Raw genomic sequence first — 15721 nt, 5'->3', positions numbered from 1 at the left:
AAATCTCTAAACAGTACAGAACTTCAGATTTTTATTGTCTGGTACATTTACTTGTCCTCTGGCTTATTGAAGCAGTACGTCAGACAGCACTTGCCACAATAGTGTCTGTCAAAGTGGCTAGCCATGAAGACTCCTGCTCCACACTCCTCAGAGGGGCACTCTCGGCGCAGACGACTGATCTTGCCGTTCTCATCCACCTGTCAAGGGCAAGAGGCAACATCTCATACACTCACCACCTTTTAGCACAAATTATTTTCAAGTACTTTTCTTTGACAAAGCAGCTTTTGGGATTTCTTTCAAAAATCTGACAGAAAAACAAAGTTCTGAAGTGCCTGACTGCAACAGTCAAACTTCTGTTTTATTTAACAGATGGGGTATTTGCAAACAGAAGGACTTTAAAAACGCTGGGTGACATGCAGACTAGTCACAGCCTTTGTAAGCTGTAACTAGTCCCTTCCTGGTGAGAGCAAAGCATTCATCAAGCTTCACCGAGTTAGTTCTACATACCTTGTAGTACTTGAGCACTGCAAGTTTAACCTTCTTCCTCTTATGCTTGTTCTTCTTGGGAGTAGTGTAAGACTTCTTCTTCCTTTTCTTAGCACCACCACGAAGTCTCAACACAAGGTGAAGGGTTGATTCCTATTTGTAAAGTAAGAAAATTTGAATACCATTTGAAAGACTAAAAATGCTTTCACAAGCCATGAGTAGTATTTAAACATGCCTTTTGTCTACAGCAAATACTTAAATAGCAGAATTTCAACCTCCAGCCAACTGGGAAAACTCTTAAAGGATTTTTCACTCCGTAGTCTGCAAATGAGCAGGCACCAGAGAATTGTGTGCTGTCACATCCCAAGGCTTTAAAGGTTCAAATACTATTAAAAATATTGTGAATGTATTCCTCAGTTTTAACTAAAATTGCAGAATACAGGTTCATGAAGCGACTAAGCCAATGTATCACCAATTTGTTACTGTAAAAATAATCTTGTTTTCTGGTGGCATTGCTGCTCATCTGACCGAAGTCAGCAGCATTAACCCCACCCTGAAATCGCTCATCAGAAAGTGCCAACTCTCAGAAATGTCTCCTTCTGACCTAAAGATACGACCTCCACTGCCAGCTCTACTCTTAGCATCAGCACTTCCCAAGCGAGAAGTGCTACCCCTCCTCCCCGTCAATTTCTTTCAATCCGTTTGAAGCACTTTTTAGGCTCAGCAGCAGCCGGCACCGCGCTCCTCCCAGCATTTCCCACTCACTTTTTGGATGTTGTAGTCCGACAGCGTGCGTCCATCCTCCAGCTGCTTGCCAGCAAAGATCAGCCGCTGCTGGTCAGGAGGAATCCCTGAGGGCGGCAGAGCAGCAACACGTGAGGCACGCGAACCGCGCCCCCCCCCCCCCCCCCACCGCGCAGAAAGCACCGCGGCCTCACCTTCCTTATCCTGGATCTTCGCCTTCACATTTTCTATGGTGTCGGACGGCTCAACCTGTTAGGAGACAGAGCAGCGGGGCCGTGAGGCAACCTCGCACCCGCGCTTCGCCACCACGAGCCGCAGGGGAAGCAGCCATTTGGGGCACGCCGCGGCCATCCGGCCCCCCGCAGCCCCAGCGCCGCGGTGTGCGCGCTGCGGGGGGCGCAGCCTGACCTCGAGGGTGATGGTTTTCCCCGTCAGGGTCTTCACGAAGATCTGCATGGCGAAGCCCCGCCGCGCCGCGCCGCGCGCCTACCCCGACCTGCTCGCGGAATGGCGGCGCCCCGAAAGAGCGCCCCTCCGCCCCGCACGGGGTTTCCAGCCGCGCCGCAGGAAGGGGCGGGCCGTGCTCGGGACTACGGCTCCCGGCGTGCCTCGCCGCCGCCAGCCGCGCTGCGGCATGCTGGGAGTTGTAGTCTCGCCCCCCCCGCGCCCGAAGTGCGCCATGGGAGTCGTAGGCGGAGGGCGGGACCGCGAGGGGAGGGGAACTGCAGCCCCCATGATGCACCGCGGCTCCTCTCGCGCTGTGGGCACCAACGGCTCGGGGCGGCCGTTGGGAGGCTGAGGGGCGGTGCGAAGCCGAGCTCCCCTCAGGGCGGGGCCGTGCGCACGCACACACAGCCGGCGCTTCAGGGACCGCCTTTCTTTCTTTTTTTTTTTTTCTCTTTTTTTCTCTCTTTTTTTTTTTTTTTTTTTTTGTTCTTTTCCTTTCCCCCCAGGTAGCTGTGTTTCCACAAGGCGGCGCTGCAGCGCGAAATCCCAGAAATCTGGGCCCTCCTCTCCTCCTCGTTCCGTGAAGGCAGTTTAAACGCCGACAAATCTCGCCTGCGTTTGCTGGGCAAATATCCGTAGAATTAGAAAACTCTTAGGTAAGTTAGGTACGGAAAAGTACTGAGAGTCACGTTAATTTGGAAATCCCTGGTGCAATTTTAACATTTTCAGCTTTTCTTCCAGGTTTTGACCTGAAGCACACGTTAAATAAAGCAGGAGAGAGGTTTAGATTCTCTGTCAGAAAGGTGCCACGTTGCTATGCTAAGCCATGGAGGGGCAGCAGAGAAACCCTCCCTTCCTTTTGGAGAAGGACAGGAGGTTTCTGGAGAGCATTCGAGGAAACATACTGACAGAAACTGAAAAAGTGGGCTGTGCTGAGCCAGGGCCCTCTGAGGAGCGCTACATCATATACAGTAACGCTTTTGACAAGGTAACATATTTCTCAGGTAAATGAGCAAGACTAATAGAGCTCACACTAAGCGTGCTTTGCTGCTTTGTTTTCTGAGGAAGAATACATAAACAGACCAATTGTGAACTGTAGGTATTGCTACACAGATCAGAGGTTGGTGCATTTCTATCCATTTCTTTTATGCCCACTATATACACTATAGTCAAATAGAAACCCTTATGATGAATTCATAGTACCAGAAGTTATATTACAGTAGGGTTCATGCTTGATAACCCCTTTTCTTAACTTTTTGTTTGTTTGTTTGTTTGACTATAAAGACCCATGACATTTACCCCATTTGCCCCATATGCCCTGTATGAACATCAGCTGCTCTTCAGTTAGGCTGAAAAGTTGTTGCTGAAGCTTGTGAAGGACTCCTGCCTGACTTCATCTGCCTTTTTCAGATTCTGACTGAAATGGAAGATGCTGTGAATAAATAAATAAAGCACCCTTGCACACCTAGCTTTCTGGATAAGTAGGAATGAAAGTTCCTCTGTCTACTTTTACATCTTCACTTATTTTAGCATACTAACATGTGGCCCCTGTACCTTTGGTTTTCCAAGTCTGTTTCTGAAGCTTTTTTGTTTGTTTGTTTGTTTTTTAATGTTAATAATATCTTTTATTATGTGGTGGTGTAAAGCTTGATCTAAGACGTATTGCTTTGTCTAGCCATTTTCTTTTAAAGAAAATGTGTATTAGAAAGTTCCGGAAAGATTTTTGTTGTTGATTCTCTTCCCACAAATATTGCATCCAAAAATACATTCACAGATAATAGAGTATGTTAGTGCGTACAAGAACATCCTGACTTCAATCAAGCAGGAATATGAGGCATTTATTACAAGAATTAAGAATGGCCAAAGGAATGTGTTTTTTCTTCATGGGAGATTAAAAGCTCTGGAATCTGAGTCCACAGCTCTGTTATACTATAGGAAAAGAGCAATGGAGCTTGAAGACAAGTAAGCTCTCTCTCATGATGCTTAGAACAAAATATGTTGTTTTAATTAGGACGTAAATAATTTAAGTGTAGTTGACTTTCACACTTTTTTATGTTTCTGAACAGTCATTGCTAAAATGGATTGTCTGATGCTGAGAAATACAGAAAAGAAAGTGAATTACTAACTTTAACTGAGTTTACAGTCTTATATTAAGAAGATACTATATAGCTGCATTTATCTAGTAGAATTCTGCAAAGAGCCAATTATCTTGCTATGTGCAGTCTGAAATAGAATATGGCAAACAAGGGGGCAGAAAACAGCAAAACAGTGTGAGACCAAGCAAGTTCAGAAGCTTTTGGTACTAATATTCTTGCAGCCTGATGTATTAAAAATGACCAGGTAACAGTTCCTGTTTTGTTTGCTTGGGGTTTTTGTTCATTTGTTTTCCCAGAATAAAAGCTATTGAGAAGAATTCTGCAAAAATTGAAAATGAAATATTAAAAATTCAAAATATGGGAAAGGTGCCCTCTGAAACCTTTGGCACACAAGAGAAAACAGTACATCCCGCTAAACCCATCCCAGGTAAATCCAAGGTTCTGCTATTGTGAGCATTTCTTCTACATTAAGTATGTTTTTAAGTAATAATGATTACCAAATGAATAGGCAAGCCACCCAGAATACTGCAGTTTATCAGTGAGATGCCAATCAGCCTGTGTTCCTGTCATCAGGCGGCTTTACTATTTTTTGCCCAGAAAAGAGCGAGTTACCACCAGCTCAGCCTCTCACTTATTTGGGATGACAAGCAGGAGTTGAAGACTTATAAGGGCTAAATCTACCCCAGGGCAGGCAGAGAGAGAGTTGGTTGTGCTTGCTGGATCTGCGGCAGCTGATTGTTCTGGTCTTTCATGCAAGCCAGGGCATTCTGTAAAGCTCCAACTTAAACCCGTCTGCAGCGGATCTCGTTGGCATCTGCAGGAATGAGGACTCAACAAGGCAGAAGGATGTAACTGGCCCCATCTCACACCAATTGAAATGTGTCCTTGGGTTGCTTTATGGTGTTTTATAGGCACCTCTCAGTAGATGGTTATGGGAGTATGCAGTTTGGCTACTGACTAGGTCCTCTGAGGACCAGAAGGTGGCAAATCTGATGCCTGTTGGAAGTAAGGATGCGAGAGATTCAGAGAATTACAGATCTGCAAGACTAAAGTCCAAACAGGAAAAATAATAAGAGATGCAGCCTAAGTGGATGTGTGCCTAAATACAGCTTGTTTGGAAAGAGCAAACATTACCTTTGGTTGGGTGTTACAGGATGCACGGCCGAAAGCACGACAGACACCAGTAGAGTCAGATCATGCTCCTCCATTTTATTGCCCGAATAGCCTAACTTTTATAGTGAACTTAACAGGGGTGGACAGTGTTTCACACACCATTATTGGTCAAAAGCACTCAGACAAACAACTACAAGAAAACTACCCCACCTGCAAGAAAACAACCCCCTTGTGATTAGCAGTCACGTAGACCTTGTCCTTGAAGCCAGCTGCTGGTAACAATATTTTTCTGAATTCCTCAATTGGGCGACGTGGGAACACTGTCATGGGAACTTCTCATAGTTGCCCTGGTAGCTTGGTTTGCTCAGCTACAGCAGGCCATGGAATTTGCTAAGGCCTACTCCTGGTTGCTTAAGACAAGCTCAGATCGAACAACTGTTCCACGGACTCATGTCCATGCCCTTTGTGCCAATTCCCAACAGCTGGGGGTAGTCCATCCATTTTTTGCACATCATTTTTTGAAGGGAGGTACAAGAATGTGGGTGGGGTGACATGACACAGCCTTGATTTTTCAAAAGGCATCAGGTAAGTCTTTGAAGTAAGTCAGGCAGCATAAGAAGCGAAGTCTTTCCTTGTATAAATATTTGTTTAAAAGATAGGAAATGGAGAGTAGAAACAAAAAGTACCGTCTTTCCTGATGGTGCTGAGGTATTCAGGATGGCAAGGATGTGAGCCAAGTGTGAATTGCAACAGGAGAACCTTGTAAGACTGAGCATCACATCTGCTCCATGAAAGCAAAACTCCATGAAAGACAAAACCAAAACCAACAAAAAATGAGTGTAAGGAATTACTTAGAGGAGAAGCAGAGAACAAAATAGAATATATAATCAAACCTCTGTATCTTTTGTGTCTCATGACTTGAAAAAGTCCAGCAGAGTTGGACTTGATGATCCGTATGGGTCCCTTCCAACTCAGCATTTTCTATGATTCTATGATTCAGAGTTATTGCTGGACTTCCTCAAAAGAAAGACCTGGAAGAGATTTGCAAGGAGAGCTCATGAAAGGCATTTTGTTCTCCCACAGGTCTGAGTGTAGAGGAATCTCTCAGCTTGGATTCTCTTTCTAAACATCTCTCTCAGTTAGACAGACGGTTGCTGGAACTGAAAAAAGATGGGGACGGGAAGTACGTCCCTCGTCAGAAAAAGACGAAGTTAGAACAAGAACTCTTGCACTTACTGGCCATAAGAGATACAGCTGAAGCAAAGAGGGATAAGCTGAAGCTCAGGTTCACAAGCATCTGCAACACTTCCTTTTGATATGTTCTTTCTGTCACATAGACATTTTTTAAAGTCTTACAGATTAAGCCTCAGTACATGAATCAATTATTAATACAGATACCACAGATCCTATGATGAATATTTCTGCATTCATGTAACTCTTCTGCTAACATACCTGTTTCCCTCTTCAACTATCTGTAGATACACTAGAATTTCATTAGTTGCAAATGCTATTTCTGCCTGTGCAAAATCAGACAAGACTATCACCCTGCAAAATGTCCTCTCTCAGATCACGAAAAATGATGAAAGAGGTAAAGTCATTAAAATAAAATGTCAGAACAGTCAAGAATGAGAGTGTGAGTGTAGACAGCTGTAGTGAACTAAGAGTTTGGTCTTTAAGATAGTATTTTCTCCATCTTTCCAGAGAGATATTTCATTTTTGAGGGCACTGGTGGGAAAACTGTCTTTAGAGTTTAACTGATGTGGCAAAAGGTGTGTCTTAAACAATCATCCACTTAAGGAGATTGTTTCAATTCTTTAAAAATACATGAAAATATTTTCATCTTAAATTATATGCCTTCATATAAATGTATCAGTTGATAGTTTTTGTTGTTGTTGTTTTGTTTTTAAATGTTTTAGCACTTTTAATGCTGATTTGCTTGTTGAGATAGTACTGTGATTACCTTACACTGCCATATCTTATATTCCAGCTCTTGATGTCCCTAGTAAAATGGCTGAGGATTCACTTGAATATTTTGAAAGGTAAAAAGAATATTGTTATTGTGCTCTGTATTAGCAGTTTACAACACTGGAGCTAATATATCATACTGAATGCCTGAATGCAGTCCTTCTTTTTTTTTTTTTTTTTTTTTTTTTTTTTTTGACCCTTTTGGAGCTTGTAAAAAGTGCTGCCATTTAGACATAGACATTAAATCAAAGGTTTGTCCACTTTCAGAGGCTCTTTGGTCCTTTTTCTAAAGGGACTGACATTGAAGAGACCAGCTGTTGAGGTGTATGATTAGCTTACTTCCTTGTGTTGTGAAAGCTGACAAGCTAATTTTAAATATTATAGGTTTTGTACCTACGAGTGAAAATGTAGGGTTTTTTTTCAAAATTGAGGGTTTGATGAAAATGAGGGTTTTTCAAAAGTGTCCAGATACCTGAAGGAAATTGGACATTACTGGACTTTTCTAAAGCATCCAATGCAGAGATTTACTTCTAGATGCCTAGATCTCATCACTTAATAACCGCTTGATCTTAAAAATAGGAATTAGTTCATCAACTGATCTCATTTAGCCTGCTGTGTAACTGCTAAACAGAAGTAACTCGCTTCTGTTTCTGGCAATTGATTAATTTTCTTAGTCCCTCCTAAATCACAATCTTTTACAAGCCTTATATTAAAATGCAGTTGATTTCTCTTTACAATTGTCCAGGTAACTCCCTCTTAGATTTCTCAATTTTCATTATGGACGTTTTCAAAAGCGCTAGGTAGTGAGGCAGAAGAAACGTAACTGGATGTGCAGGGAATGAAAATTGCTGCTTCATGCTGGAAAACGCAATAAAGATGTACTAGGTTAAAATATATATGTTTTAAGCTGTATATTCTTAAAGTTTAGGATTCCTGACTGGATTGCTATTTAAAGCCAGCCATTTTGTGTATGTGTATTTATTTAGTGTTTGCATAGCATATACTCTGTATTTTTTCTTCCTTTTTACTAGTTTCAGTGAATTATTTTCAAGTGGTCAGTATGATGCTGCAGCAACTTGTGCAATAAACTCTCCTGGAGAAATTCTCTGTAATGAAGAGGCTCTAAAGAATCTTAAATGTAAGAACTTGATAATTGGATCCATTCTTACAGGATCTTAGTTGATGTCAAGCTAGTTGTTTTAGTGCTTAGGATCTTGGGATTTATCAAACAAGATTTTTTTGTGGGGGTTTGAGGCTTGCATTTAAAATTCCAAATCGAATACAAAGAAGTTGTAAGGCTTTTTATTTCTCCTTTGTTCTATGTTAAGCACATGCCCTGAAAGGCAGGAAAAGAGATAGCTAGCTTACAACACTTGTTGTTTTGTTTTTGTTTTTACTGTTGGAGCAGCACTGGGGTAAGCAGTGGTTTATGGAAAAGAATGGAACATAAACAGTCATGTAAGCTTTTCAAAAATGTGTGACTGGTGAAATTACAACTAGCTAATAGACTTCATTATGTTACAGGCAAGGCCTTTTCCATCACTCTGGGACTCAGAGTCTGCAGAAGTATAAATTCCTGTTACCATGGTCTTAAGGTCTAGTGTAACACTGTTCCTAAAGCTGTGCTGAAATTGTTTTTGTTTCTACTGAGGGGTGACATGTAGTAGACAAGAACAAAAGTCCACCTGCTAGTTTGACTGTTATGTGTGTTAACTACTTAAGCCTAGCCTTTTGAGCTGTAAAGCAATATTCCAGTTAGCTGCATTAAAAATAGTTTCTGAAATCTAAGATACATAAAAACTATTGCTGATTTTAAATTTCCCAGGTAAATGAAAAATAGTCTATATAATTTTGTCTTTGTCTCAATGTTTTGCCTTGTATTTGGAAATACAAAATTCAGTGGTATTGGTGGTATCAGAGATATGAGCAGCTGAATATTTTATTCTTAATCTGGGAGGAATCATAGGGGCGTGGTCGAACTTTACAAGATCAACATTTTTTTGTGTGTGTGTGCATATTTTTATTGGTTTTCATTCAATTTTAGAGAGAAGAACTGCAATAAGCTAGTATGTGGGATCTGAATTACAAATCAGTCTTAGCAGATCTTATATTCCAAAAGCAGTACAAAGGCATTTACAATGTTATTTCATGCATTTTCACCTGAAAACCTATATGGCTTAAATACCCAACCATCTCTCCCCCTGAGATTTACCTTTTTTACCTTTACCTGTCACTGGTAAAATACTGTCATGATTCCTGTGCCTTCAGTTCTGAGCAACCTTCATTTTGAGTGATTAATGTAGCATCGCATATGACACAACCTCAGAGATTTGCTAAGGATTGTGTCAGAGGCCTTTGGCATGTGTCAGCAAACAAAGACTAAAACTTAGGAAGTCTTAAATAGTGAAAGTTACTTTTCTCTTTGTGCTTTTCTGGGTGACTTTTGTTTTCAACCCTTTAGCTCTTAGCTGTCTTGAAGGAAGAAATCTGCCTTTGCTGAAGTATTTTGACACTCTCATAAATGCAAGTACTGCAGCTGGACGCCTTCCAAATTTACCTGTAACTCTGGAAGCAATTAAATGTGCATTGTCTGAAAAGCAATTAAACCTGGTAAACCATTGGGTTACACAGCAAAGGTATGTGGTTCTTCTGCACTGACGTCCATGAGGCTTTTCCTTTTCTTCAAACTAAACCCTTTGAAACAAAACACAGCCAAAAGTACCAGTGGGTGTCCTTTTTGATTCTGCTGTTAAACTCACTGTTAAATCTTAAATTCAATATGAGCATAGGTCAAATAAGTGTTATCAACAGCAAGTTCTGAAGAACACATTTTGGTTTCGTTGCTGTGAACCATTCTTGCAGCACTGCAGGCCCCAGTTTTGTTTGAGACTCTTTTCTCTTATGCTGTAGTTAAAACTATGCAGGTGCAAAGTTTTCACACCGTACTGTGGATTAAGAAAACTGTAATTACTGAAAGATGGGTTTCTTTCATTCTACTCTTGATGTCAGAAATGTGAGCATTTCCCTTTCTCTGAAAGCAGTCTTGAATCTCCCATGTTCAGGAAGAATGTAAGAATGTTCCTCCCAGCTGCCACAGCCTGGAATTGCAGTAATCTCTAAAAGACACGTCCCATTGGTTGCTATTGCTTTCTGTGGCAGTTGAGACATTAAGAAAGAGAAGGAAGAGGCTACTTTTTAAAATGTAGAGAATTAAGGCTGCAAGAAAGGCAGAAAGAAGAAGGGGAACAGTTTAATAGTTATACGTGCAGAAATATGCCCATCTATACAATCCACTTATGCTGGAGGTCATTTTGAAATATTCTGAAGTTACAAAGCATATTAGGAATGCTGTTTTATTGCCTTGTCTTCTTCAGGCTAACTTTTTCTGAGGCAGTGGGAGACCTTATTTATGATTATGGGAAAGAGGAGCCAAACAACATGTTGGAATGCCTGGCTTTGGCTCAGGCCGCGTATGGTCATTCTGGTGCGTACAAAAAAGTTGCGTTGTGCCTGTGTAAACAGGGCCGAATTGCTGGAGCAGTGGATTATATTCAGCAAGTGGAGCATTTTTCTTTAGGTAAATAATAAGGCGCTTGTATTGCCTTTGATGATTGTTCTAGCGTTTATTTATTTTAGGTTTAATGATGATGCTTTGGACCACATTTGTACAGAAGGAATTTGAAGTGAATCAGTCTGAACTTGTCATCATGTTTAAGTAGACCTCAAGAACTCTGATTAAAAGACCCTGTCAGCGTTATCATAATATCAATGCGTGATCTTCTGAAATAAGGAATTTCTTTTTGTACACTTGTTTGAAAATCACTGGAGGGATTTCCCAAAACCCCAGTAGGAGGCCTGCAGGAAATCTCAGAGATTTAGCCCTCTGTTGGATCATGAGTTTATTAATCCAACAATGAAAGGAAAGAAGGGTGTCCTATGTTCTTTCTTAGGCTCCTTTCTGCTTAGCTTCTGTGACTTCTGGCTGTGAAATTTTTTTCTTCTATGTGTCTTCTTGCTTTGAATGTTATTGCTCAGTTAAGTTACAGTTTTTCATTCTTATTTTCTTATTTTTTTCTTATTTTATTCACTGACCATATTCCAAATCATGTTAAAGGTGGATTTTCAATATTAAGTACTTTTCTGCTGTGTGCTCATTTTCTCATTCTGTGAGATTTCTAAAATAATTACAGAAAAGATTTTTTTTCCAAGTAAATGAAGGTTAGATTTTAATCACATACTAGCTTTTCCACAGTGTTTAGGAAAATCCTTGTGTTCTTTTATAGTGAGGAAGGGGAGAGGTGACCATGTGCAAATTTATAATAATCTTGGTGTTTTATTTTCAGATGATTACTTCTTCTTATTGGAAAACTGTCCTAGCACTGCATTAATTCGCTGTCTCAGTCAACAGTGGATTAGAAAACCACCGTTTTCATCTGTGGGGGCTACAATCCTGTCTTTTATCTCGGCCAAACACAAAAAGCATGGCTTTCAGCTGTTGGAGGAAATGAACAATAAAAGTAAGCACAGTAAAATTTGAATAACAAACTTTCAAACTTGACATTTTAATTCAAGTCCAGTTTCAGCCTATAAATTACTTTGGATTCAGTGCTCCTTGTTTATAATGGAAACTAAATAAAAGCTTTTCCTTCATAGCAAGCTGAACTGTGCATTCTTGCATCTTCTGAAGCTTCCACAGGGATGGGGGTCACTCATGTCAGATTTCACAGCCTGTCCTGCCTGCTCTCACACACACAGGTTCAGTCTTCGCTGTTGCACAGAGCACCCCTTGGGGCAACCCAACCACTGAAATAATTATGCAGGCACCTTGTTTGCTTCTAGCAGGGACTCTGTAGACTGCCTCTTGGACAACCAGTAACTTATTTACTGCTTAGGACATAAAAAAGAAATAACCAAAGTCCTACTTTGATGTAAGATTTGTAAGTTCCCAGAGCGTTTACAATGCCAGGTGCAGAAGCTCTTCAGGCAACGTGAGCTCAAGCCAAAGGCACAGAGCTGCAACAAACCACATGGGCAGAATGTGCTGCAGACTCTGCAGGGAAAGTAATGCTTATTTGCCTAGACTTAGCCAAGAAAAGTGCTTAAATCTAAAGATAATGTTTCTGCAAAGTAGGTTATCTCCATTCAGGAATGGTTATTTCCATCTATTGTATATATTGTATCTTGCCCTTAACTGCTCTTAACTTTGGTGTCTGCCACTTCTCTGTCATTCTATTGCTCTTCTGGGTTTCAGAAATGATTTTGAGTTTAATCAAAGATTTTAGCCTTTAATCCTTTTAAATTAAAGACTGTTTTTCTTAAAAGCCTTTAATTTGATCAGTTTTTCTTTACTCAATCATAGAATTTATAATCCGTCTGAAAAAAATGATCCATCTGATTTGTGCAGTATCCCTAATATGATTAATACAAAGCTTATTGAGGCAAATGCAGGGTCTTTTCCTTTTCCTTTTCCTTTTCCTTTTCCTTTTCCTTTTCCTTTTCCTTTTCCTTTTCCTTTTCCTTTTCCTTTTCCTTTCCCTTTCCCTTTCCCTTTCCCTTTCCCTTTCCCTTTCCCTTTCCCTTTCCCTTTCCCTTTCCCTTTCCCTTTTCCTTTTCCTTTTCCTTCAATTTTTTAATTATTTTTATTTCCTTTAGATGCTTTGGAAAAGATTATTCTAAGTGACACTGTCAGCACTTTGGAAGACTGGAATAAGATAGCAGTTACCTGTGCAGAAAATAAGCATGAAAAGTTATCTCAGAAAATTGTGTCAGTCCTCACCTCACAGGATGGAGTGTTTGATAATTCACGACTTGAAGATGAAAAAGACACGAGGATAATGGAATAGGTTTTCTGGTAGTTTTCCTGCGTAACAACAGAGGGAGCTCTTACAGCAGTCAAGTGAAGAGTCCATTTAGCTCTTTGTATGAATTACAGTAAACAGTAAGCATGCAAAAAACAGTGCTGAGAATTATTTTACCAGCAGGTATCAGTTATTCGTCGCTCTTAATGTGTCTCTGTGAAAATGTGTTCGTGGCAGTGTTTTTTTTAACTGGAAATGTATCCTTAATGTAGAAGAAAGTTGGCATATGACACTCTGGAGTGGTGTACTGTGGTAATGATACACATTTCTTTTATCCACCCTGTTCTCAGCTTCAATACATCACGTCTGTCTTTCAGGATAGTGCTGGAGGGAGATACTGCACAGGGTTTGGAATCAGTGTGGGTAAGGGAAACTGCTGTTCGTGGATCATCACTCTGAGAGCACTGTACAATAGGGCATTGTGCAAGGCAGACACACCCTAATGCCTTTTTTTTTTTTTTTTTTCTGGTAGGCCAGAAAGGTCACCATCACTAGAGTCATAGAACAAGTTAGATTATCCTGATAATCTAACAAATCCTGTCAAAATGCAACAAATGCTTGCTTTGAAGTTAGTTTTCACTTAGGCACATCCAACTGCTTCTTGGATTCCTGTGGGAATTAAGTGACCATATTGCAATGTAAGAGCCAGTACTGGAAGTCTTACTTAGCTTGGATTGATTATTAAGAGGTGGGTGATTCAGCCTTAGAGAAAGGAAGATGTCCAACTATAGTCTTATGCTGGGTGCGTGTTGGCAGAGCCTGTTTTTAGCTCTCAGCCCACAACCAGTATAAACAGGAAGAATGCTGAATGTCATCTATTGCTGTCACTGTGCTACATGTTCCCAAATAACAGATATCTCTATAATTAAGCTAGATATGACTACTGCTTTTTTCTTTTTTCTTTTTTCTTTTTTAAAAAAAAAAAATGCATTTTTGCATTTTAAAAAGTTAATAGGAAATATTTGTTATATGGGTGAATCTGAAAAGTTAGGATTCACAAGAGAACTTTCTTTAAAAGAAGAAAAATATAAATCTGCAGATATTTTAAGTATTGGATTTGAATCAAGAACAGAGAGGGGTATCCAATTTCCATTTTTAACATTTAGAATAATGACTTCTAAATATAACCCTTAAATATATAAATATATTGATATTTTATGAAATAAATTAGTGTTAAACACACACACACACACATATAATATATATATATATAAAAATAATAATTCCTGGCACTTAATAATGTGTTTCCAAATGTTTGTGAATTATTACTGCTCTGAAGAGCTTGTAGTTTATGAAGGTTTCATTAGGGATACAGTCTTTATAATGAACATTACAACTTTTACCTCAAGTGGGTCAAATCTATCAAAGATTGGCTGTTTTAGTAGCTCTTCAGTGTTGTAGAAAAATGTAACTTCTGTGATGTGAAGGAGCAAGGCCTTGCCAGGACGCCTTTGTAGTTGATCACATCTTTTCAGCTGATCACATCTTTTCCCAGGTAGAATATATTTTTTTAAGCTAATATGTATATATTTTGTATTACATCTGCTATGTTGACAAAGAATTTCAAACGTTTTTAAAAGTCAAAAGGCATTTGATAAAATTCTGTTAGAAGGAAAGGGGGGAGAAGGAGGTGAAATTTTCAGATGAAAGTAAGGAACAATGAGATTGAAAATATTTATTATGGCACCTATTTCTGAGTGTGTTCCGGAAAAAAAATTACTTAGGTGATGTTTAATTCACATACCATTGCAGCTGAATTTTGACTAACATTTGAGTACATTTTCCCAGAATTACGAACATGCTTTGGGGACCACTTGGTTTTATAAGAAATGCAGGGTTCACAAAATGCTTATTTTCCAGATTGAGGTAGTTATTTCTGTAACAGAACTGATGCATTCTTTACTGAGACCTGATCTTTTCCTGAGCTAAGTTTGACATCCCCAGAGTGACCACAGACTTCTACACTTTCTGACTGTGAAATGCAGAGCAGTTGATGATGAAAATGGATTCATTTTTAAACGTGACTGTGCCTACTGAAACTTCAGGTTCAGTTTTCTCATTGCATTTTTTGCTGGTGTGCATCTATTAGTTTCAATGGTGCTATTTCTCATGTATGTAATGAGTAACAAAGGATCATTATCTTAATAGTTGTCACAATTATTATATGATAAGGTGGGGTGAGCATTTATCTTAGATATATTGTATGTATTGTAACCTGATTTACAGTATAGCATAGATTGGAATGTAACCCAAAAGATGAAAGTAATGAATGAAAAGATCACTGACATTCTTTCTGCATGAAAGCTGACATCATACAAGAAAGCAGTGCGGATATAACTGACATGCTCCCCCAGGTGACTTCATGGTTCTTGTTTAATATTTGCAGCAACTGAAAAATGAAATGCTTGTTAAATAAACATGACGGTGATGGGCTAAACCCACAAAGTTTTATTCTTTTTCTTTATAGCCATTTTTACTGTGCAGGGGTGGTTTCTAGCAAGGATATGTGATCAAACGGCAGGGATATGTGATCAAATGGCAGGCCTGAGATATGTGCCAGTTTTGGCGCCCTGTTTATCTGCTATTTTGTATTAAGCATTCTGTAGAAGTTTTAGAAATCATGCTACGTAAGAAAAACAATGTAAGGGTGGAGTTAAATGTATACTCTTAGAGCAGACAAAATTGTTACTGGGGAGGAGTGTATGGGGAGGTATTGCATTATATGCCTTATTTTCCTTCAAAGGAACTTTGTGACTCTCCTAGTCCAACAATCATTTGGTAATCATCTTCTCAGGCTTAAAGTGATTTAGACCTTTAAACCTTTAGATTTAGAAAAAAGCACACACACACACAAAAAAAAAACAAACCTGTCTTAAATCTCATGGACATTCTGGACATTCTGTTTAGCAGTCAATATACTTTTACCCAAAGTCTCCATAAAAGTGAAATAGTATTTTAATAGTACTCAAACATCTGAAGTTACATTAAAAAAAAAAAAAAAGAAAAAAGAAA

General features: G+C 39.6%; 2 protein-coding genes across 2 annotated transcripts; one reads left to right on the top strand and one right to left on the bottom strand.

The window, feature by feature from the left end:
- Nucleotides 1-14: 14 nt before the first annotated feature.
- RPS27A (ribosomal protein S27a) lies at nucleotides 15-1783 on the bottom strand. The gene is made up of 5 exons (XM_084283645.1): nucleotides 1639-1783; nucleotides 1425-1479; nucleotides 1252-1337; nucleotides 508-639; nucleotides 15-197 (listed from the first exon to the last, which is right to left on the bottom strand). Exons 1-5 carry the CDS (start codon nucleotides 1684-1686, stop codon nucleotides 48-50), a joined length of 471 nt encoding a protein of 156 aa, XP_084139771.1. The 5' UTR covers nucleotides 1687-1783; the 3' UTR covers nucleotides 15-47.
- Nucleotides 1784-2244: 461 nt separating this feature from the next.
- Nucleotides 2245-15141, top strand: CLHC1 (clathrin heavy chain linker domain containing 1). The gene is made up of 10 exons (XM_084283909.1): nucleotides 2245-2333; nucleotides 2419-2665; nucleotides 3452-3639; nucleotides 4070-4200; nucleotides 6874-6925; nucleotides 7883-7989; nucleotides 9313-9487; nucleotides 10226-10428; nucleotides 11195-11368; nucleotides 12504-15141. The coding sequence occupies exons 2-10, from the start codon at nucleotides 2504-2506 to the stop codon at nucleotides 12692-12694; spliced, it is 1383 nt and encodes a 460-aa protein (XP_084140035.1). The 5' UTR covers nucleotides 2245-2333; nucleotides 2419-2503; the 3' UTR covers nucleotides 12695-15141.
- The last annotated feature ends 580 nt before the right edge of the window (nucleotides 15142-15721 follow it).

The sequence above is a fragment of the Netta rufina genome (assembly GCF_964035555.1).
Source record: "Netta rufina genome assembly, chromosome: 3".
Taxonomy (NCBI): domain Eukaryota; kingdom Metazoa; phylum Chordata; class Aves; order Anseriformes; family Anatidae; genus Netta; species Netta rufina.
Note: the sequence above shows the minus strand (reverse complement) of the source record. Positions and strands in the feature narration are given on the sequence as shown.

Excerpts from the sequence above, each read along its gene's own strand:
- RPS27A (XM_084283645.1), bottom strand. The coding sequence starts at position 1,686 with ATGCAGATCTTCGTGAAGACCCTGACGGGGAAAACCATCACCCTCGAG. Across the intron at positions 1,338-1,424 it reads GAAGATCCAGGATAAGGAAG|GGATTCCTCCTGACCAGCAG; the intron begins GTGAGGCCGCGG and ends TGCCGCCCTCAG. Across the intron at positions 640-1,251 it reads CGGACTACAACATCCAAAAA|GAATCAACCCTTCACCTTGT; the intron begins GTGAGTGGGAAA and ends CTTTACAAATAG.
- CLHC1 (XM_084283909.1), top strand. The coding sequence starts at position 2,504 with ATGGAGGGGCAGCAGAGAAACCCTCCCTTCCTTTTGGAGAAGGACAGG. Across the intron at positions 4,201-6,873 it reads TCCCGCTAAACCCATCCCAG|CTCTTGATGTCCCTAGTAAA; the intron begins GTAAATCCAAGG and ends CTTATATTCCAG. Across the intron at positions 6,926-7,882 it reads TCACTTGAATATTTTGAAAG|TTTCAGTGAATTATTTTCAA; the intron begins GTAAAAAGAATA and ends CCTTTTTACTAG.